The 24,040-nt window shown below is 47.8% G+C and overlaps 1 protein-coding gene across 10 annotated transcripts in view; it reads right to left on the bottom strand.

Annotated features, from left to right (window-relative positions):
• The window catches only part of LOC139548170 (unconventional myosin-XVIIIa-like), a 184,765-nt gene that overhangs the window by 80,452 nt on the left and 80,273 nt on the right, over window positions 1-24,040 (bottom strand). For 3 of the 10 annotated variants that reach the window (XM_071357629.1, XM_071357631.1, XM_071357627.1), the window contains exons 1-13: window positions 11,569-13,334; window positions 10,265-10,375; window positions 9,934-9,996; window positions 9,022-9,087; window positions 7,890-7,955; window positions 6,222-6,309; window positions 5,932-6,038; window positions 4,771-4,947; window positions 3,980-4,190; window positions 1,402-1,544; window positions 1,211-1,311; window positions 980-1,043; window positions 657-801 (exon numbers count right to left, since the gene is read on the bottom strand). In XM_071357629.1, coding sequence (XP_071213730.1) covers window positions 657-801; window positions 980-1,043; window positions 1,211-1,311; window positions 1,402-1,544; window positions 3,980-4,190; window positions 4,771-4,947; window positions 5,932-6,038; window positions 6,222-6,309; window positions 7,890-7,955; window positions 9,022-9,087; window positions 9,934-9,996; window positions 10,265-10,375; window positions 11,569-13,326 — 3,100 coding nt within the window. In that variant the 5' untranslated portion in view covers window positions 13,327-13,334. Of the gene's footprint in view, window positions 1-656; window positions 802-979; window positions 1,044-1,210; window positions 1,312-1,401; window positions 1,545-3,979; window positions 4,191-4,770; window positions 4,948-5,931; window positions 6,039-6,221; window positions 6,310-7,889; window positions 7,956-9,021; window positions 9,088-9,933; window positions 9,997-10,264; window positions 10,376-11,568; window positions 13,335-20,838; window positions 20,934-24,040 lie in introns of those variants that run through there. The other 7 variants (XM_071357637.1, XM_071357635.1, XM_071357634.1 and 4 more) reach the window with 5 other exon arrangements.

Consider the following 24,040-nt stretch of genomic DNA (forward strand, 5'->3'; position numbering starts at 1 on the left):
ACTTCTGACCCACTGGGAATGTGATGAAATAAATAAAAGCTGAAATAAATAATTCTCTCTACTATTATTCTGACATTTCACATTCTTAAAATAAAGTGGTGATCCAAACATAACTAAGACAGGGAATTTTAACTAGGATTAAATGTCAGGAATTGTGAAAAACTGAGTTTAAATGTATTTGGCTAAGGTGTATGTAAACTTCCGACTTCAACTCTACATTCATATATAGTTATGTTTTGTTAATGTATCACTGAAAGCTTTATAAGAGATCCCTGGTGGGCGCAGCAAACAGTGAGTGGACACGATCAACCTGCACTCCCTCCTGCCCCTGCCCCTCCTCCACCTCCTCTTCCAAAGTCTTGAAGGGATACTTCAGGATTTTGGCAATGAGGCCCTTTATCAACTTCCCCAGAGTCAGATGAACTCATGCATACCATTTTTATGTATCCCTTTAACATCCACTCTACCCCAATTCTACCTCTCTGGCTGGCATGTTGGAACTGCACTTTAACTTACACTAACTAACTAACACACACTTATAGCATCCTAACATGGTTAGATTACTGCAGAGTTCTCAGTCAATTAGTTCAACAGTGAGTAGTGCAGTGGACCAGTAGAGATCCTACAGTGAGTAGGACAGGGCTAGGGGTCCTTACCTTTGGTGGCCCCTGCTGCCCCCAGGTGGTAGATGGCCCCCAGGATGAGCCACAGAGCCCTCTGCTCCTCCACTGAGATGCCCAGCACCTTCATGGCTGCCTGCAGCTTGGTGAACTGCTGAGATGACTTCTGTTTGTCCTCCGACTACAGGGAGGGAGGGAGGGAGGGAGGGAGGGAGGGAGGGAGGGAGGGAGGGAGGGAGGGAGGGAGGGAGGGAGGGAGGGAGGGGCACAGTTAAGACAGTTTTCCAGTTGTTTTACACAAAATTCAGAAAAGGACATATAATACACATAATAATAAGAGAATAATAACAGCATTTTACTTTAGACTGAGGCGCAATTCCGAAGGCGCTGTTCTCTGCAAAGTGGTTAAAGTGTAGCTCCGTTCTGAGAGGAAACAGGGGAAATGAACAGGTTGAAATCACAGTAAATAGCTAGTTTACACCACAAGTTTAACATGAGAACAGTGCTATATACACAAGATCAAGCTTCTGCAATCTACTGCAACCATCCACTTCAATTCAATCCCAACTGAGATATGGTAGAGGGATCACCTGAGAGTGCTGTCAGCTCCGGACATCATGTAGTAGAAGACGTTGAAGGTGGACTCAGTCTCTGGCCGTTTGGCCACTCTCAGCTTCTCAAGCAGCATGGTCTTAGGTACAGGAAGAGGACAACAAGATGTCAATATGTGTGTGTGCGTATGTCAGTGTCCATGACCGTGTGTGTGCGTGATACTGCCTACCTGTATGGATGCGGAGGCCACCTGGCCAGCCTGGTCGAAGTCCAGAGAGACAATCTGAGAGAAGCGGCTGGCGTTGGTGTTCATGGAGGTGGAGCTGTTCCCAAATGCTTCCAGGATGGTGTATACTGCCTGCCACTTCTCTCCTGCAGGGATGGAGGGAGAAAGGGCGGGAGGGAGGAAGGAAGGGGGGAACAGCGAGGGGGACAGAGGACTGTTAGAGAACAGCTTTATTTATTTAAAATATCATGTCAGTGTTTTGGCATTTCACATTCAATACTGTTCTATTTGTGAGGGGATTTGACTACCATGTTGTGACTTACTTTGATAATCATGTTATGTCATGTCAGTTAGGCTTTGTCAATTATTCTCTTAGTGGAGTTCCTTTCCCTCTTTTGAGATCAAGATGAGCAGGAACGCCTCATTACTTAAAGAGTAGGGCTACTAGTCAGACTCACTTAACCCTAATTGCTCCTGTAAGTCACTCTGGATAAGAGCTTCTGCTAAATGACTGAAATGTAAATGTAGGTATGTGAAACTTACAGAAGTATGTGGACACCCTTTCAAATTAGTGGATTCGGCTATTTCAGCCACACCCACTGACGACGGGTGTATAAAGTCGAGCACACAGCCATGCAATCTCCATAGAGAAACATTGGTAGTAGAATGGCCGGTACTGAAGAAAACTACAACTGACCTGACTTTCAACATGGCACCGTCATAGGATGCCACCTTTCCAACAAGTCAGTTCAGAAAATGTCTGCACTGTTAGTGCTGCCCTGGTGAACAGTAAGTGCTGTTATTGTGAAGTGGAAAGGTCTAGGAGCAACAATGGCTTAGCTGTGAAGTTGTAGGCCACACACGCTCACAGTACAGGACCGAGTGCTGAAGCGTGTACCGCGTAAAAATCGTCTTTCCCTGGTTGCAACAATCACGACTGAGTTCCAAACTGCCTCTGGAAGAAACGTCAGCACAAGAACTATTCATCTGGAGCTTCATGAAATGGTTTCCATGGCCGAGCAGTTGCACACAAGCCTAAGATCACCATGCTCAATGCCAATCGTCGGCTGAAGTGGTGTAAAGCTTGCCACCATTGGACTCTGGAGCAGTGGAAACGTGTTCTCTGGAGTGATGAATCACACTTCACCATGTGGCAGTCCGACGGACGAATGGGTTTGGAGGATGCCAGGAGAACGCTACTTGTCCGAAAGCATAATGCCAACTGTAAAGTTTGGTGTAGAAGGATTAATGGTCTTTAGTTCCAGTGAAAGGAAATCTTAACGCTACAGCATACAATGACATTCTAGATGATTCTGTGCTTCCAACTTTGAGGCAACAGTTTGGGAAAGGCCCTTTCCTGTTTCAGCATGACAATGCCCTGTGCACAAAGCGAGGTCCAAACATAAATGGTTTCTCAAGATCAGTGTGGAAGAACTTGACTGGACTGCACAGAGCCCTGACCTCAACCCCATCGAACACCTTTGGGATGAATTGGAAAACTGACTGCGAGCCAGGCCTAATCGCCTGACATCAGCACCCGTCCTCACTAATGCTCTTATGGCTGAATGGAAGTCCCCGCAGCAATGTTCCAACATCTAGTGGAAAGCCTTCCCAGAAGAGTGGAGGCTGTTATAGCAGCAAAGGGGGGACCAACTCCATATTAATGCCCATGATTTTGAAATGAGATGTTGAAACTAACAGGTGTCCACATACCATGTAGTGTATATAGCCTGCTGCACCTTCCATAGCAGCTCCCCTGTTTAACAGTCTAGACTAGTAGTGGCTGGTGCTGGATTCTGGAGCTCTCATTAGCCCCTTACAACTAACCAGGAGAAGCTGAGGAGTTTTGATAAGCTTTGCTAATTATCCCCCAGCTACACAGGGCATCATTAGGGGATCCCCTCATCCATCACGCACACACATGCACACACACACACACACACACACATATGCACAGGAGTGCATACTCACACGAACACACACACACCTGGAATACTGAGCCAACCACAACCGATCTTCGAATCGAGGTTTTGAAGCCAGCTTCCATCAAGCTGCCCTCCCTCCTCCTCTCCAAATTCTCAGTAACACCCCTACACTCTCCCCCATGCCTACCTCTCTGGCTGGCTGGCTAGCTGGCTGGCTGGCTGGCTGGCTGGCTGGCTGGCTGGCATGTTGAAACTGCTCTTTATCTTCCCCTACTAACTAACACCTACTGCACCTGGCTGGATTTCTGCTGAGTTCTCAGTCAATTAGCTGACACTGATCTAATCAGTAACAACTCAGTGAATGTCCTCCTGTGTACAAACACATGCACATTATGTGCTTAATTATATATTAGGCTATTAAGACAAATTACCTATAGAGTAATTAAGTGAATTTAAGCCACCACGGTCATTAGGTAACACTTAAGTAATCAAGCCACCATCTGGAAGGGGATTATAACAGTCCTTCAACATGCTTTACATTTCATTTAATGACAAAAATCCCTGAATATTAGCTTTACTGCTTGCTGGGCGAAAAGGAGTCCAGGACCAGGCCAAAAAGAGAGCGATTAACTCATCATAGCCGAGGACTCTCTCACCAGAGAAGATCTTTCCGGTGCTGCCAGCGATGGAGACCAGGTACTGGACCAGGTGTTGACAGTTGGTGGTCTTGCCGCTGCCGCTCTTCCCCAGCAGCACGATGGACTGGTCCTGACGCGTGGTCAACAGGTTCCTGTAGGCCGACTGGGCCACCGCGTAGATGTGAGGTGCCGTGTCCTCTCTCCTGCACCCCTTAAACATGTGCATCACCTGATGGGACCGAGGAGAGGGAAAGAGAGAGAGAGAAGAGATGGGGGAGAGAGAGGTGCACAACATTGACTCCTGTACGGTCCTGAGAGGGGCTTTGTGTGTGTGTGTGTACGTGCGTCCTTAAAATTGCCACATTCCCAGCTAAGCACCCTGTCTGTATGGTCTAATGGGTAGTCGTTTTGTTATGAGTGATGAGAGTTAAGTAGATGTTACAGACTACAGGCTTCCTCAATACTCTAACCTCTAAATCTCATTAGGATAATTAGATTTCATTGTCATTTTGTGGACCTCTGAAGACTTCCCTCTCTATCCTCCTAGTCATCTCTCCTGTTTTAATTCATCCATCCTCCTCTCCCTAACAGGAAATACTATGACATAATAGCAAGGAAATGCACAAACAAGAATAGCATTAAGTAGCATGCATGAAACCATTCACAGAGAATAAACCAGAATCATGTCAGTGGAGTGGTACAGATATGTTCTCAAAGGTCATGAAATGTCTGTCTGTCGGTATGCGTGTGTGTGTGTGTGTGTGTCTGTGTGTAGATATGTATCTGCTGAGTGTGTCCTCTCTCCTCACCTTCTCTGAGTACATGGAGGGAGCGCTGAGGGGATTGATGATGACCATGTTGGGCCCGGCGTGTGTGTGGATGAGGTTTCCCCCATAGCGCTGCCGCAGGGAGTGCATCACACTGGACTCATTGAGGTACTGCAGCGAGGCCAGGTCCTCAGAGCGGTCAAACGACGGGGGATTCGCCTGGGACAGGAGCAAAGGTCAAAGGTGAACGATTAATGACTGAGGAGTGTTGTAAAACTAGAGCTTTATTAAAGGAACACTCAGCAATATGAAAACATCATACATACTGGGATTCTGCTTGTCTGAAGTGGGACTGCTTACAGAAATGACCAACAACAGAATTCAAATCTGCCAAGATTACCATCATGCCTTTTGAAAAGTTTCTCCAGGTTGCCTACACCTATTTCGTTTTTTCAGATTGATCTAAACAAAGAGCACTTTATAGGGGTAGAGGCTAGGGGTCCATTTGAGACTGGCAATCTCACTGGTAATGTCGTGAGTTTCACTGAGGAGTAGAGGAGCAGTATTAAGAGAAGTCAAGCAGCGATTTAGTATGCCACACCGTGACTTGCCACCAAGAACCTAATGCCAAGTCTTTGATGCAATTAAAACAATGTCTCCCTCCAACCTCAGACAGGTCCCAGTTTGCACTTCCTTAATCAAACAGATTCAAATGTATGATTAGACGGTGACCTTGACGCTTTGAAAACACTAACTGTTCAAAGTCACTCTTTTTATCAGTTCACCCTACGAGAGTTAAATGAACGTCTATAACACCAGGTGAGGATTTCTCCTGAAAGCAGAGCAGACATCCTCTAGTCAAGGTCTTGGAGACAGCATGTTGTGAATGATGGGAGGTTTTTGATGCTTTGTGCCAAAACTGTTTTTAAAGCGTCCTGTCACTGATCTCTCTGTGATTTGGGCCTGGTGCCATGTATGTGTGAGTCACCTGATCGAGGCCTGCCAAACTCACACCTTTTCCCCTCTAGCCTGTCCCCCTCTCCACAGACGTCCCACAATCCCCTGTGCCTGGGCTGACCATCTGTGACTGCTACACGCTCCAGAAGGGCTGACTGACGAGTGCAAAGACCCACTCCCTCCTTCTTGGATCTTTCCCCTACATGCACCCCATTGAAGGTGTAGTTCCCCCCCCCACACGCCCACCTTCTCCACGTCATCCTCATCTACGTCCAGTATTGTCTCGTCATGTTCCAGTTTGATCTTCACCTTCCCCTCCGGCAGAGAGCCCGCCTCAGTCTTCAGCAGTGTCGCTATGCGCACACACACACACACACACACACACACACACACACACACAAATAACTTATTGGGATATAACTTATTGGTTGGAGTGTGCACAGACATGGTTTCAGGAAAAAACAATAACCCATAGTTTAAAAGCAATTGTAAAAATTAGCAGGGCAAAGCTCTGCATCCCTCCTGGTCCAACTTACCCAGGGAGAAGCCATCCTTGTGGACCAGCCAGACCTTCTCTGAGCCGTACCATGCCTGCTCTGTGGCTATCTGCTCCTCTGTCTTCACCTGGAAGAGATTGTGTAGAAGACCACAGTCACACACAGCAAAACAATGACCTTAGGCCATGTCAGCTTTCACTGGGCCTTTCTGTGGCTGAAGTAGATACCACTCAGCAGTTTTCAACCACAGAGAGGCTTTAGACTTGAGAGGACATGTGCTCCCTACAAACACACCTGTTCACATCAATAACATTCACTCACGTGTTTAAAGTAGCTGGTTGAGAGCTTATAGCATGTTACACAATTATGTCCAGTAGCATTGGAGATAATGGGCTGACAGTGGGCATGCAGTGGACTTGCTAATAGTACATGTTGTGATGAAAGGCAGAGCGCTGGAGAGGCCGGTGGATAAAGGCAGAGATAAAAACACAGTTCAGAGTCCCAGATCACAGAGAGACATTTCTCCAGCTCAGCTCTGCTCGGCGTGTCGCCTAAAACGCCTGACCGCTCCGTGTTACCATGCTTGACCTCCCAAAAGCCTCTCACACGCCACTGGACATGCTCCTTCCGGCTGTGTGTGTGTGTATGTGAGAGTGAGACAGAGAGACAGAGAGAGAGAGTGAGACAGAGACAGAGACAGAGACAGAGAGAGAGAGAGAGAGAGAGAGAGAGAGAGAGAGAGAGAGAGAGAGAGAGAGAGAGAGAGAGAGAGAAAGAGAAAGAGAAAGAGAAAGAGAGAGAGAGAGAGAGAGAGAGAGAGAGAGAGAGAGAGAGAGACAGAGAGAGAGACAGAGAGAGAGAGTGAGACAGAGAGAGAGGGAGTGAGACAGAGAGAGAGAGACAGAGACAGAGACAGAGACAGAGACAGAGACAGAGATAGAGAGAGAGAGAGAGAGAGAGAGAGAGAGAGAGAGACAGAGACAGAGACAGAGAGAGAGAGAGAGAGACAGAGAGAGAGCAGGAGGCAGTGACGTCTGACAGAGAACATGAATTATCAGTGAACTGAATCTGGTCAAAGACACTGTTGGATGCACATCACTGTCACACACAGCATGGTGGGTGAGAGGTGGGAGGAGTATGAGTGGAATAAATACACTATCCACAAGCACAGCAACACAACACACAACGAGGGACTGACTTGAAGGATGACAACAAGACATTATAAAGTAAAACATAAACACAGGGGATAAAAACATATGAAATTCACATTGTGTGAAATGTAAGCCTATATATCTTATTTCTAATCATGTATAATCAGGCACAATCAGGTGATGTTTTTTGCAGCGTCTGTCTCTTTGCCTCCTTAATGGCGAACTTACGCCATGCAATGACATCTACACGAGACAAAATGTGATGATATGATTGACCCTGTGGAATCCAGACAACCACGTATCTTAAGTGCCATCGAAAAAGCTTCATTTTGAGTGTTGATTTCCCCCTGAAATGTTTCTAATTAGGTGAAAGATGGCCAAAGGAGTGCGGGTGGCTTGGCTGTGCGTGAATACTATGCAGGTGTGTTTGGTGGGGGGTGACACTGCAATGGATCACAACACACAGAGTACACAGCACTCCAGGGGTCGGTGGTGGGAGTGGTGGACGTGGGAGGTGGAGGGGGTGAATTACACACAGGCACAGCAAAGGCCAGACCTTGGGTTGTTGGGCAGCGGCGTGAGACGCCTGAAGGATGGCCACGGGGTCCTCGTCCACCTGTCCCTGGAGGACGGCATGCGTGAGAGGAGGGGTCAAAGGTCATAGTTAGAGAGTAGCTACAGTGGAAAGATGGGTAGCAATCCACCAAACAACACAAAACATTATGCATATCCAGCATGGCATCATCCTTCATCATCTGCTGGAATAGACAGATATATATATATATATAGGGGACAGAGAGAGTAATGCATAGTGGTGATCCTGGTGGAGAGAGATATCCCTACAGACTTTTCACTTATGGACTGAATGAACACAGCTTGAGCCAAAGACCAGGCTTGTTGGCTAATACCCACTGTTCATCTGGTCCAAATGAAATAGTAACTAATCCTTCATTATTCTCAAAAGTTTTGTTTAGAGTTTTGAGACATACATTGAAAACATGATCAGACATTATCAAACCAGTGTTTTACCATTTAAAGTAACGAGCACATTATGTAAGTCATCAGGGTTAAGACCAGGGAGGAATGTGGAGAAAAAACTGGGGGATGGCAAAGAACAAGGAGAGGTCAGGCTCTATGTCTGTGAGATGAGCTAATCATGTCATAAAGTGGAGACAGAGAGAGCAACGAGACAGGAACACCTGACAGTCATAAATCACATACAAACGCGATAACCCACCACCCACTGTCATTCACTCACACAGCGACTGGACACCACAAAGAAAACAAACATGCGACCATCCATTCACTGCCATGCTATTGACAACAAAAAAACTGCACATTAAAGTCCTTTGTCTGGGTTGGTTAGTCAGTTTCCATGCACTTCAAGGTCTGTTTGATTTCCTTTGAGACATCTAGACACTATCACTGTTTAATATCATCTGTGTTCCAGAAACAGGAAGGGCAAGCAAGGACTGAACCAGGTCATATCAGGGACAAATACCAGAGAGTTTGGGGTCTGAAACAAATGAGGAAGAGCAAACACCAAGCACCATTACAGATGAACCTTACAGACAGGCAGGGTGAGAGAGGGGTAAGTTAGAAGAGGAATTTAGGCTTACACTCCAACACGCCACACGAACACACACTCCAACCAGGCCGCCAGAGGGGACGCCTGGGGGCCACACTACCTGAGGGGGGGTTGGGGCTGGGGCCGGAGAAAGGAGCGGAGCTGAGGCACGAACCACCGGCTCCAGCTAGCCATACAACCGCCACAGAAAGATGCAGCCAAGCACCAATTAGAAAGAGAGAGGGAGGGAGAGAGAGAAAGATAATGTTTGACAGGTGACAAAACAAGAATGGAAAAAGACAGCAGCATAGACAGAAAATTAGTTAAATGAATTGTGAACATGAGAATGCAGTAACCCAGTCATGCATGGATATGGTTGCCTGACGACTCAAATGTAATTCTTCCGCTGCTCTATGTTCGATACATACTTCAGTCTGAGACTGCCATGAATGAAGTAATTTGTAGTGATGTCAAAATGAGGGATGTTGTGAAAAAAAATCAGGCTCTGGCCTAATCCATCCGTTTCTGTATTTGCGTTCTAGAACTCGTCGGGGAGGTACTAAGATCCAGATTCATTGTGGAAAAGAAACTAGCGTCCGTGGGCGTGGCGTAGCATTTGGCTGGAGCAAGACGTTTGGGTAGCCAAGCAATGGATATGGCCCAAATTAATAAATCTGTACTTTTAATTAAATGTGCCAAAAAATAAAATGACAAATGACTATTAGCTATCAGCATAAAGATTGAACATCCAGTGAAGAACAGAAAGAGAGAAAGAGAGATAAAGAGCATGATGGGTTGTTAATGAAAAATAAATAAGCACCTCTAAAACGCATTTATGGAATGTTAATGTGTCCTGTTAAAATGAATGAAGGGAAGAAAGTAAAGATTAAACAAGTGAAACACATGAGAGGAGAAGCATATATCTAGGCAGTCCAGAGGGAGTGGAAATAATAGAGAAATGGTGAGCGAGAGAAAGAGAGCGCGAGAAAGAGAAAGAAAGAAAGAAAGACAAGGAGGGAAGGTGGGTCTTTACAGGAGCAGTGAAGATCCTCTCCAGGCGTCTCAGAGCCTCTTCAGTGGGACTGAGCGGCACCTCCTGGAGGTCAGATCACCAACAGGTTGAGCTCTGAAACTACTAGGCTATCAAAGCGCACTATTCTAGCGAACCACATTCAACACTCAACACTGCTTCATAGACAACAGAAATGTGTACTTTTTTTTCATGCTATGAGATGTTCTCTAGATGCCGTGCCAATCCTGAACTCACACACACTTGGTTACAATACCTCATGTCTACAGCATAGCAACAGTGACCTGTGTGAATGCTGTGGGGCCCACCAACACACACACACACACACACACACCTTTTGGGTAATGGTTGGGGTAGTCTTTGATGAAACGGTTGATGAATTGTTCTGCGGTGAAGCCTTCTCAATGGGAACAGAGGACAGGGGAGAGGCTGCCAAAGCCTTCACCTTCAAAATTATACACACAGATACATCCACGAGCACAAGCACACTGTAAGTAATGTACACACACATACAAGTAGTCCATAAGATAAAGAAATGATACAACCATGCTGAACAAACCCACAACAAGCCATGCTCTAGACGTCCAGAGTCTAGCTAAGGTAGTGAGCAAATCAACAGTCGACTTGGATGTGAAATCATTCAGATCTCAATGCACAGGGCAAAGCCAAGCAAAACTATAACTAGCTTGGATAACAATACACAAGCAAACTTTAGCCTTAGACAACTATAGCAAATTCAGATAGCCACTGTAGCGGTCAAAGCCAGCCTGTGGTCAGCTAGCCAAGTAAACAAAGACCCTGAGAGGCCCGTAATTGCCAAAAAGCAGCGAGAATCCAGCAAAAAGACCAAAGCTTTTCAAAATATCTGGCACCTGCAAAATGTATAGATAGTTCTCTTATCCCAAAGCTTGCCAAAGTGGCTGCAGCACAGCTTTGAACTTTTTTCCCAGAAAGACAATGTCACTATCGGTAATTAGCTCTGCGGGTCTCCCTGGAACTCCAGGCCACAACAACAGAACATTCCAACCCGATATGCTTTTTCCTCCTTTGGAAAACCCCCCCACAGGCTAACCTCAATAAACAATGTTTCCAAGCTGCAGATGACAGCAGGGTCTCTTGGGTTGAGGCTGGGGGGGAAAAGAGCTACTGAACTTGTTTTGGTGGAAGCTGTTTCAGCAGCCCTGGCGTCTCAGAGGAGAGAGATGTGAGGAAGGAGAGCTGTGTGAGACAGGCTCCATCCCCCATGAGAAACTCAGAGAGAGATGGAGCTGGTATCAGAGCATCGAACACAACAAAAGCTTCAGCCCCATGAGACTGCACCCTTAGACAGACTGAGAAATAAACTGACTTTGTGCAGATGAGAAAGTTCTGAAGAAACAAATTACTTCAATAGGGAGTTGAGAGCAATTTGGCAGGCTGGGCCCATCATAGCACCAAAATGTAGCTGAAACTCTGCTAACAAGTAGAGACCTCAACAAGATAAGTAAAGTTAGTTAAAATTACACCCCACACACACACAAAAATTACTGGAGTTATCATGGAGACGCAAAAAGTGCTGTTTGTGCATTAGCAATTACCATCCGGTTTTTCACACAGTGGTCTCAAAAGTGGTCCATGCAGTGTGGACAGTAGGCCTACCTCAGGCTTCTTCACGGTTGGCTGTCTGGGGGGCGGGATGAAATCCGGTGGTGGAGAGAGGGTACTCGCCTTGGGAGTGATGACGGCAGGAGGAGGGGAGAGAGCCAAGGACTTGGGAGGGTTAGGGTAGAGAGGCGAGGCCTTGGGGTCTGGGACGAACCCTGTAGCGGGAGTACTGGAGGAGGACTTGGAGGTGGGAATGGATGCTGAAGGGGGAGTGACAGGGGAGGATTTATAAGAGGGGACAAAACCAGCAGATGGGGAAAGGGGTGTATATTTTGGGACTGGTATGAACCCGGCAGGTGAGGACATATGGGTCGATTTTAGTGGTGGGACGAAGCATGACGGGGGAATGGCTGGAGAGGATTTGGGGGCTGCAGTGATAACTGAAGAAGTAACAGCAGTGTATTTTGGGGCTGGTGCAAACCCTGCTGGAGTGGAAAGAGGGGCTGATTTTGGTGCTGGTACAAACCCATCAGGTGGGCAAAGGGAGGCTGATTTTGGTGGTGGAATGAAGCCTGCGGGAGGGGAGAGCGAGGAAGGCTTTGAGGCAGGGATGAAGCCTGCGGGAGGGGAGAGCGAGGAAGGCTTTGAGGCAGGGATGAAGCCTGCGGGAGGGGAGAGCGAGGAAGGCTTTGAGGCAGGGATGAAGCCTGCGGGAGGGGAGAGCGAGGAAGGCTTTGAGGCAGGGATGAAGCCTGCGGGAGGGGAGAGCGAGGAAGGCTTTGAGGCAGGGATGAAGCCTGCGGGTGGGGAGAGCGAGGAAGGCTTTGAGGCAGGGATGAAGCCTGCGGGAGGGGAGAGCGAGGAAGGCTTTGAGGCAGGGATGAAGCCTGCGGGTGGGGAGAGCGAGGAAGGCTTTGAGGCAGGGATGAAGCCTGCGGGAGGGGAGAGCGAGGAAGGCTTTGAGGCAGGGATGAAACCTGCGGGTGCAGACTTGGAGGGAACCGAGGTCAAAGTAGAAGCAGTAGGAGGAACTTTGGCAGGTGCAGCCAACACGGGAGTCTTATCCTCCGGTTTTGAAACTGGGCCGACATTAGGGCTAGATTTAATATCAACCTTTGGACTTTCTTTTTCCTCTCTTTTCACCGCTTCCTCTTGTTTTTTTTCAGGTGGCCCATCTTTGCGTGTGCGAGGGCGGTCCCTGGTCCTCCCGCGGACCATGAGGCTGGCCAGCCCAGCTGATATATTGTCCTTCTCCAATGTCTTGATGGTGTCGTGCTTGAAAGAGAACAGTGGAACCTTTGGGACCTTGGGCACAGATGTTAGTGCTTGCGATAGCACCAATTTAGCAGGTTCAGGGGCAGGTTTGGTAGGCTCAGGAGCTGGAGCAGCCTCCTCTTCTGCAGGTAGTACCTTCCTCACCACTCGACGTACCACCTTCACTACCTTCTTGCGCGTAAGGCTCTGATCATCGTTGTCCAGGTCTGGCTGGTTGGCACTGCCGTTGGCAGAGCTTCCATTGACGGCACTTCCATTAACAGATCCATTGGGCTTGCTGTTCCCATTCAGCACAGGCTCAGGGCTAATCATGGAAGCTCTGCGTGGGTCAGGGCTCCTGAAGCGTTGTGCTGGCGTCTGGATCGGAGGAACTGGACTTTTGAAGCGTTCAGGGACCTTTACGTCCCTGCGTACCCTGGGTGGTGAGGGACTCCTAACCCTGACCCCGGGCGGTGTCTTGGCCGGCTCAGGGCTTTTGGTGCGGAGTAGGCCCCTGCCAGGCTCCAGACTGGGCACGGACTGGGAGCGGATACTCATACTGCCACTGTCGCTGTCTGACTACTCACACAACAGGGAGGGAAAGAGCAGAGCAGCAAGACACATGAGGAGAAACCAGAACAGACTTAAAGTAAACTCACGCAGTTCAGCTTAAAGCCTATGCAAACTCCAATTTGGTTACTCAACCAAAAACATTATCTGAGCAGCCCTGTGTTTGTCTGGATCGTCTGATAGTGTATGTATGGTTGACCAAAGGGATCACAGGTCCTAAGCATTAGCAGGATTGTGGCTACTGTGCTTGTTTGCTCTCCTGGACAGGCGTGCTGTTATGCTCACCCAACTGCCACATGCCTGCCCAGGTCCTGAAATAGAACAGGAAGGGTTGATATGAGAGGTGGTGCGTGGAGGTTTCAGACTGAGATAGCAGAGGTGTCTATGGGTACTGACTTGGCCCCCTCTCTGCACTGGAGCACCGCACTTCTAATGAAAGAGCTAATGACACACACACACACACCTTCGCTCAGCTGCAAGTAAATCCTGCCATATCACTCAAACACACACACCTGTGCAGAATCTTTCTCCCAGCTGCATATCACACACTTACACTGTCCTTCCTAACCTCACTCCCCACACTAACTGAGCATCGTGCCAAACACACTGTCCTTCCTAACCTCACTCCCCACACTAACTGAGCATCGTGCCAAACACACTGTCCTTCCTAACCTCACTCCCCACACTAACTGAGCATCGTGCCAAACACACTGTCCTTCCTAACCTCACTCCCCACACTAACTGAGCATTGTGCCAATGACACACATTCCTATCTCTAGCATTTTACACTTGAATATCCCTGCCTTCCTACAGACCTTGTTATAACCCAACACATTGCACTGCCCTCCACAGACAGAGCCTACCTCCACCGAAGAGGCTAACCAACACTTCTGAAGGAAAGTAACACTTTAATGCAATAATAACCTGCTTTAGTGTCTCATCTTCCCCTCCTATGCTCCAGTCGCTACAGTACCCGGCGAGGGAACACTGCCTGGCTCAGCACATCAGTCTCCCTACAGTACCCGGCGAGGGAACACTGCCTGGCTCAGCACATCAGTCTCCCTACAGTACCTGGCGAGGGAACACTGCTTTGCTCTGCACATCAGTCTCCCTACAGTACCTGGCGAGGGAACACTGCTTTGCTCTGCACATCAGTCTCCCTACAGTACCCGGCGAGGGAACACTGCCTGGCTCAGCACATCAGTCTCCCTACAGTACCTGGCGAGGGCACACTGCCTGGCTCTGCAAATCAGTCTCCCTACAGTACCCGGCGAGGGCACACTGCCTGGCTCTGCAAATCAGTCTCCCTACAGTACCCGGCGAGGGAACACTGCCTGGCTCTGCAAATCAGTCTCCCTACAGTACCTGGCGAGGGAACACTGCCTGGCTCTGCACATCAGTCTCCCTACAGTACCTGGCGAGGGAACACTGCCTGGCTCAGCACATCAGTCTCCCTACAGTACCTGGCGAGGGCACACTGCCTGGCTCAGCACATCAGTCTCCCTACAGTACCTGGCGAGGGCACACTGCCTGGCTCTGCACATCAGTCTCCCTACAGTACCTGGCGAGGGAACACTGCCTGGCTCTGCACATCAGTCTCCCTACAGTACCTGGGGAGGGCACACTGCCTGGCTCTGCACATCAGTCTCCCTACAGTACCTGGTGAGGGAACACTGCCTGGCTCTGCACATCAGTCTCCCTACAGTACCTGGCGAGGGCACACTGCATGGCTCAGCACATCAGTTTCCCTACAGTACCTGGCGAGGGCACACTGCCTGACTTAGCACATCAGTCTCCCTACAGTACCTGGCGAGGGAACACTGCCTGGCTCAGCACATCAGTCTCCCTACAGTACCTGGCGAGGGCACACTGCCTGGCTCTGCACATCAGTCTCCCTACAGTACCTGGCGAGGGCACACTGCCTGGCTCAGCACATCAGTCTCCCTACAATACCTGGCGAGGGCACACTGCCTGGCTCAGCACATCAGTCTCCCTACAGTACCTGGCGAGGGCACACTGCCTGGCTCTGCACATCAGTCTCCCTACAGTACCTGGTGAGGGCACAGTGTGTGAGCTCTCTGACTGGGAGAGGGAAAAGGTCAACTGTGGTTCGCTTTGCAACCAAGCTGCATTAATAGAAAAAACTGGATATCTGGAAGATATTCAGAAACTCTTGAAGGACAATATAAGTTGACAAGAAACATACTTGTTTATTATCAAAACCAATAGTCTTCATCAGGGAGTCGGACTGACTTGCCTAGTTAAATAAAGGCTAAAAAAACACATAAATAAATAAACACGTTGGTTTTAATAATAAAGTATCGTCCCCCAAGAGTTGCTGAATATCTTTTATATTTGTGTGAATGTTGCATACTATAAACTGCCTGTTTGTTAATCTTTAGGCTATGTTGGGATATGGCTGCAATTCCCACAGCGAGGCTGTCATTTGAAAATAAAGGAATCATACTATTTACAAAGCAATTACAGAAGCCAAACACAGCGTGGAACACCAGGCGTTTGTTGTGCAATTAAAAAGTGCAACCGTCTGTGACATTACATCCAGAACAGAATAACAACGCTCTTCCACGTTGTGCCTGTTTTCACATCGGCTTGTTAATGAGTAACTGTCTCCTATTGTGGCGAGAAGACACTTGTCTGGTGTCAGGAGCTACCAGGGTGTGTCTGGTTCCAATGGCTCAGTTGGTTGAAGCACAGTACTGCTGGCAAATCTCCAGGTAAGACACCAGTGACGTGACAGGTACATCTCAATAGTCTGAGGCTTCCTCTCCTCCTCTGTAAGGTTACCATAATGGACTCCAATCCCCAGAAACCTGTGATCCCTTTAGTCACACACTCAAGATTCCTGCTTAAAGGGATACTTCGGGATTTTAGCATTATCTACTTCCCCAGAGACAGATGAACTTGTGGATACCGTTTTTATGTCTCTAAGTCCAGTATGAAGGATGTCAGAGGTAGTTCTCCAGTCATTGCGCTAACGCTAGTTAGCAACTTCCTTCACACTGCCAAAATCCCAAAGTATATTTTAAGCCTACAGCAGGGCTATTTAATTCCGGTCCTGGAGGGCCGAAACACTTCTGCTTTTTGTTTCTACCTGGTAGTTAATTGCACTGAATCAGTACCTGATTAGAAAAAGAGGACCGGAATTGAATAGCCCTGCTCTAAAGCTTCACAACATGAGAATGATACCAGTCAACTTACACCCTGGTTTGAGGTCTTGGAGCCTGGTGGTCTGACCTCTTCTTTGACCTAAAGAGTTCGGTAAGACAAGGGACTGAGGTCAAAAACTAGGACACTTAGAAGTGGTCACTCGCCAGGGGTACTTGCAGGAAACACTCTCTCACTGCACAACATGCAAAACATACACCATGCTGCAAACCTGGATGTATGCTATCTGGAAGCGCTATCACTTACCATACCACACACCACATGGTGTCTATTTGAACGTTAAGACTAATATTATTCACAGACACTAATCTGTAGCCACAAAGGAACATTAATATGGCCCATTTTGATGTAATAGTGACACCTGAGAACTACAAGGACTGCTTAAAAAAGCTTTGGGTTTATTTTGATGTATTTACCACTATGATCTTTTATTTTGGGTAACGTTTCGGGGAGGCATCCGTTTACTGTGGAGCTACAGGATGTGTTGTGATGGTCAAACAAAATGGCAGTCAAACAAAACTAAATCTAAAGCCAGCTTGGCAGTCAGAGCTCCCCCAGAATAAAGTATTTGCAGCAATATCACGGACCTCGTTATTTTGTCAAAGCAAATTACTCCAGTCAAGGTTTTTCCACGGTGAGTCAAACACTGATATTGGATCATGCATCCGATGACAACGGTTACTTTTAGCACACTGTCAGAAAACTACGACAGAAGCACGGCTGTCAGACCACAAGCTTTCAACGACGTGACTCTCAAGCTCCAAAATGACTCTTAGTGAAGGTGTGATACATGCAGGGCACACATTTCTACAGACACCAACGTAACCCACCCCATGTCCCCACACTGTGCAGTGCGGCACCAACGTAACCCACCCCATGTCCCCACACTGTGCAGTGAGGAAAACTGAACAGGACTTCCCTTTTGCTCCCAGAAGGAAAAGCGTGATGAGAAGGCCATGTTGGCTGCACTGATGTCATGAGCTGTACCGGATGAGGGGGGAAGAGGGGGGAGGGCAGGAATGGAGAGAAGTGCTGGACAGATGGATGGATGGATCTTCACAATTGAGGCCAAAATCACTGTTTTTTCACTCTAGGGGCCGTAACCAGTTGGATAGGGAAAGGACCACGTGTCGCAGGAAGTGAACTGATCAAGTCTAGGGTACAAAGAAAAGCAAGAGACACAACAGAGGGAAAAAGGCTCTCCTAAATATACATAAACATACATAGCTACATACATGAACATATGATTTGTGTGATTTGTGGCACACAAAAAGTATCTAGGAAATGTTGATGTCATCACAGTAAAAAACAAACAGAACACCAATACATAGACATGACCTCAGGGATATTTTTATAAAGAAAATATTCAATGCCGAATACCAGACTGTTGAGAAGCTGCAGTGAGGCGGGTTACAGCGCCTCCCTGTCCCTGCTGAGAGTATTGAATCTGTGGGTTAAGTGGGGGCCTTTACTCTTAATCACATCTGGCTGTTGCTCAAACATGGTGCCAACCAAGACAGGCCCTGTCACTCCCTGCCCCATTCCCAGGCCCCCTTCCCCATTCCCAGGCCTCCTGTCCCAAGGCCTCCTGCACCATGCCCAGGCCTCCTGCCCCGTGCCCTGGCCCCCTGCCCAGGCCCCATGCCCAGGCCCCCTGCCCAGGCCCCATGCCCAGGCCCCCTGCCCAGGCCCCCTGCCCCCTGCCCAGGCCCCATGCCCAGGCCCCCTGCCCAGGCCCCATGCCCAGGCCCCATGCCCCATGCCCAGGCCCCCTGCCCAGGCCCCATGCCCAGGCCCCATGCCCAGGCCCCATGCCCAGGCCCCCTGCCCAGGCCCCCTGCCCAGGCCACCTGCCCAGGCCCCCTGCCCAGGCCCCATGCCCAGGCCCCCTGCCCAGGCCCCATGCCCAGGCCCCATGCCCAGGCCCCATGCCCAGGCCCCATGCTCTACTGTATGTCTGTGTATGAGGAGCAGCCCTGGTCCTAATCCTCCCCCCAGAACAGAGAGCTTTAGTGGGGGTCAGTCAGTCTGTAGCCCTGGTTCCGGCTCTCCCACAACAAGCTCTAATGTGTCTATAATAGGGGGGGTTGCTGAGGTCTGCTGTGGACACTGGGCAGGCTCATCCAGGCAGGGGCCAGGGAGACAGGACAGGGCTTTTTTAGGAGGAGCCACGTGGGCATAACGCCTCAGAAGCCAACATCAGGTTGTACAGCCAGGTTGACTCTCTGCTTCCCTCTGAACACACTCACACAACTGTACACGCATACATATAAACACTGTTTACACAGACACACACATAAACATGTACAAAAACACCATCACAAACATGCACAGTGAGCCATCTAACCTGGATATAGCATGGTAACTGACACTCTCAGGCAAATGTGACTCAGCCACTGTTTTGGGAGAACACCAGTGGACTTAGCTAACAACAACAGAACAAAGCCGTATTGACAATACTGAATCGATGCAGTAAAGAGATAGGGCTATGCCCAGAGATAATGAAAATAAAAGCTGAGGAACAGACTTTAATGTCTATTAGTCACTGTGAAACATGACAACTGCCTTCTGCCTGACTCGGACAATAAAAGCAGAAATGTACATAGCCTGATAACAAAGCTAATTGGAAACGTGGTTTGATTTCATATGACAAGGAAGAGGGACAGTCATCTCAGGGATCTACAACTCAACCAACAGTGACAAAACAACACTGAACTTGAGTAATCACTGGTCCACTGAGAGAGGGTTAGGGTTAGTGTTAGAGTTAGGGTTAGGGTTAGAGTTAGGGTTAGAGTTAGAGTTAGGGTTAGAGTTAGGGTTAGGGTTAGGGTTAGGGTTAGGGTTAGAGTTAGGGTTAGAGTTAGGGTTAGAGTTAGGGTTAGGGTTAGAGTTAGAGTTAGGGTTAGGGTTAGAGTTAGGGTTAGAGTTAGGGTTAGAGTTAGGGTTAGAGTTAGAGTTAGAGTTAGAGTTAGAGTTAGAGTTAGGGTTAGAGTTAGAGTTAGGGCAGCCAGAGTAAACAGCACACACTCTTTCTGCATCTCAGATCCACTTTGTACTGTAGACTAGGGTCAGGCTGGTCCCCCAACAACAGAAAAGGGAAGTCAACCCACAGATGGCACCCTACACAGGAAATCACAGGATAGCAGACCCATTTTCCACAGATGCAAACTTGGCAAACGTTGTTCTTCAATAGGTTCTCTCTCAACAGTTGGTCAGAACAGTATAATTTCCACAGAATATTATGGGTTAGCATTGCTAATTGCACAGCTCACTATACCAAGTACCAACACACACTGAACAGTTAACGTGACTTTTCCAACAGGGGCAAGACTCAAAAGACACAAAGGCTCCATTCAACTTCTGCCCAATCTGCCTATGAAAGCCAGTTCCAGACAGCTACCATCACAGCCTTCCTGGCAATCACACTCCTTTCACTTCTACTATTACAGAATTCTACTGGCAAACATACTAAAGCACACAGATCAAACCAAATGAACCAAGTTACATTGGCTAGTACTACACCAAGGCTCAGGCAACAGTCTGTTAGAATAGCTAGCTAGCATCTCCAGAGCCAAAATGGCTCCCCTTAGCTGAGCTCAGTTGCAGAGAGCGATGGCTAGCCCCTAACACTTTCAGCCCTAAAAATAGTGTTACCCATGGTAGAGACCTCACACTCAGCCCACAGATTCCTCCACAGAAGGCCTATCGCTTTCCCCCAACAATCCTGGAACCACGGCTCCTCCTTTACCTGCTGTCCTCTGTGTAGGTGAGTAGTGTAGAGTTAGATTTGGTAGATCCAATCCTTCCTTGACTAAAATAAGCCCTTAAAACGTTGCTGGTAACGGGGTTCAACACAGAGTTAGTTGAGAGTGTGACAGAGCTGAGACAGCCGGCAGACTCACGTCACATCACACAGGGCACAGGCTGGGGAGAGGAGCCCCCTGATAGGCTGACTATTCTCAGAGAGACAAGGCGGGGACAGCTGTCACGATACTAGGGTCCAGGGGGCTAAAAATAGCTCCCCAGAACCAACACCGCTACCACCAATACCTCCCCTGGTTCCCTGGCTAGCCCCCCACCCAACCCTCAAGAATTCAGCCCAACTAGCAGCCCTCTCTCTCACGACAGTTGCTGTCTCCTCAATTGCTCCGTGAGGACCCCAGTGAAGTCAGTCAGTATGTGTGTGTGTGTGTGTGTGTGTCAAACCTCTGTTGTGACTTATTTGAGGAGTGATGGACGTCTGATAAATGTCCTGTAATAAAGTGTTTTTGTGTTAACAACAACAAAGACAGTCTGAGTGTGTGTCCTACATACCTGAAGGCGCATGTGTGTTTTGATTATGAGGGAAGCGTAGTCTTTTCTCCTGTGTGCAGGTCTGTCTGAGGCCGGGAGTTGCAGAATGAAATGCGGAAGAGGGGAAACGGAGGAGAAAACCAGAAGTGCTATGACACGGGGCACAGGAAATGACACGGGGCTTGGTGCCTCCCTCACTCTCACACCAGGGAAGAAGCATGCTGTAGAGCACACTGGGTACAACATTATGTTTCAATCCTCACACATTCTCTCTCTTTCGATGAGGGGAACTGTATTAAACCGTCAACAAGTAAACAAACAGTGGTGCAGTGTCACTAAGGGAAGAGGCACAGAATACATTTACATTTACATTTAAGTCATTTAGCAGACGCTCTTATCCAGAGCGACTTACAAATTGGTGCATTCACCTTATGACATCCAGTGGAACAGCCACTTTACAACAGTGCATCTAAATATTTTAAGGGGGGGGGGGGGGGTCAGAAGGATTACTTTATCCTATCCTAGGTATTCCTTAAAGAGGTGGGGTTTCAGGTGTCTCCGGAAGGTGGTGATTGACTCCGCTGTCCTGGCGTCGTGAGGGAGTTTGTTCCACCATTGGGGGGCCAGAGCAGCGAACAGTTTTGACTGGGCTGAGCGGGAACTGTACTTCCTCAGTGGTAGGGAGGCGAGCAGGCCAGAGGTGGATGAACGCGGAGGTGGATGAATACCATAATGATACAATCCAAAGGCACATAAATCAATGCTATTATCTACTCACACCCTCTTAACAAAACAAGCCCTCGGGCCACTTAATATAATATCCAAACTACTTCTCATTATAGTACTATTCTCAATGTTATATCACTAAACACCACTAGAGGGCAACACTTCCTATTCAAGGAAGGCCTTGTAAATGTATTCAATGCCCTCACATAGCCACTTGGGGGAGTAAGAACACTAAATATAAACCAGCCTATATGTTGTGTGACTGCAGCAGCAGCACAAAGACAAAGAGCTGATTCTTCACCAATCATAACAAACTGCCGTCACTCTCCAGAGGAAGAGAGGAAACTAATCCCAATCATGTGCGCCACAAAAGCTTAGTAATAGTATGACACAAGGCTAGGCTGTGTGGGTAGTGAGCTGAGGGGAATCTGGGGAGATCAGTGTTGTACTGTATACTGGACAGGCGTTGCCTGCAGTGCTGAGGGAGAGTGCTTCTAGAAGCTGGCCAGAGAGGTGTGGTTGGATGAAGGGTGGGAACTGCTGCTCAAGGCTGAATTTAGAACATGGAGAATAGAAATACAGTAACTGAGTTTATGTGTGTGGTTGCATGCATGCTACGTAAAATCCCAGGACATTTACAGAATTAGGAAAGACTGCCTTCACCTAGATATGTTAGTGCCACTGAATGAACTTCACATTTTGATGTGTGTGTGTGTATGCGTGTGTATTAATGCATAATAACCTTATAGATCAGTGGTACAGTATAGTACAGATAGACCAATCTGATTTCATGACATGAGCATCGTAACAGTAAATAGAAGTTGTTTCACGGAACACTGATGGTGAGCGAGAGAGCGGGCGGGGAAGTGTGTCCACTGGATGATGTGTGTGACGGCGCTCCCATCCTGCTGTACGCATGGCAAACAGTAGGATCCAAGAGGAAATGAAGGTATGAGTTTGTCAGCTGGGAATAACAGGAATAACATGCTGCCTATGACACGCACAGAGCTGGAATGTCCAACCCCCTCTACACTCAACTGCATGGTATTCAACACAATATTCACTATACCCACGGGGGAAACAATGTTCTATATTTCACAACACACATTTTCATTTCAAATACTAAATCTGGGTTACATTTGATTCAAATTCCTGTCAATTCAGAGAAGGAATCGGTCGGTCGCCCTCCGGACAAATTCCAATTCAGTTGACAGGAATGTAAAATGAATTGACCCATGCTCTGGTAACAGACGCACACACACACACACACACACACACACACACACACACACACACACACACACACACACACACACACACACACACACACACACACACACACACACAATGATTTCCTCCCTGAACCCTAGTCTTCCAGGTTGATTGGTGTGTATGAACCAGGATGTGAGTGCTTCTGTAACACTGTGACCATCTGCTGCCCAGGCCTGTTGACGGGAGAGTCTATCCTATCGAGGAAGGGTATTAGGGGAATAACACAAGTCATCGAGGAATGAACCCTCTCAAATCAGTGCCAAGCACACTAGTTTTCCAACGCTGTAGGTCAGTTGTGTAACATGGTCATAATAACACAGTCCTCTAGGATGTGTATACGTCCCTGACTCCTAACAATGACTGGCATCCCCTGAGGGAGACACCCAGTGACTAACCTAGTTGTCTGTCATCAGACATGTCCTGGCCAGCCTCTACATGTCTCCTATCAAACACAGACTAGTACAACTGAGGGCTGTGCCATATTATGGCCAAAATATAATATCCCAACATTTTTCTTGTTTTTTACAGTATGGCGGTGTTTTTTGTTTTAAGGTTCTTAATATTTATGAGTAGGGCATGACCCTAGGATGACAACAAATGAATTATATATGGTTTTAATGTGCTTTCTCCATTCTAATGTTATACTCAACCAAACTAGATGAAAACTGAAAGTGAAGTAGTCCAATTTGTAGAACTTGTTGTTTTAGACGGTATTGTAAAAATCCATACCGTTATGTGGATCCATACCAGTATACCATTACACATCACCTCTAGTCCAAGTCCTCTACCATCACACACTTTACTCATCTTTCACATTACTACAGAAAGAGACACACACACACAAAGTCTACATAAGCCCACAAACACACGCTGTTGTTTGTTTAAGGTTTTGTCTTTAAAAACTCCCAAAACACTGACTCATACAAAGAATAGCCACAGCCAATACAGTAGTTAACTAAGGCACAATGATACCCTTTATGGTAATCAGAGGAAAAACATTAGCTACACACACACACACACACACACACACACACACACACACACACACACACACACACACACACACACACACACACACACACACACACACACACACACACACAAACACACACACACACACACACAGTACCTTGGCAGGCTCCAGTCTATGCTGAGTGTTCTCCTGGCCCATAAGGCAGGTGTTATGAAAGCTATAATATGAAACTCCAAATCGGTCTTCAGCAGT

Source organism: Salvelinus alpinus, chromosome 21 (genome assembly GCF_045679555.1).
Source record: "Salvelinus alpinus chromosome 21, SLU_Salpinus.1, whole genome shotgun sequence".
Classification (NCBI taxonomy): domain Eukaryota; kingdom Metazoa; phylum Chordata; class Actinopteri; order Salmoniformes; family Salmonidae; genus Salvelinus; species Salvelinus alpinus.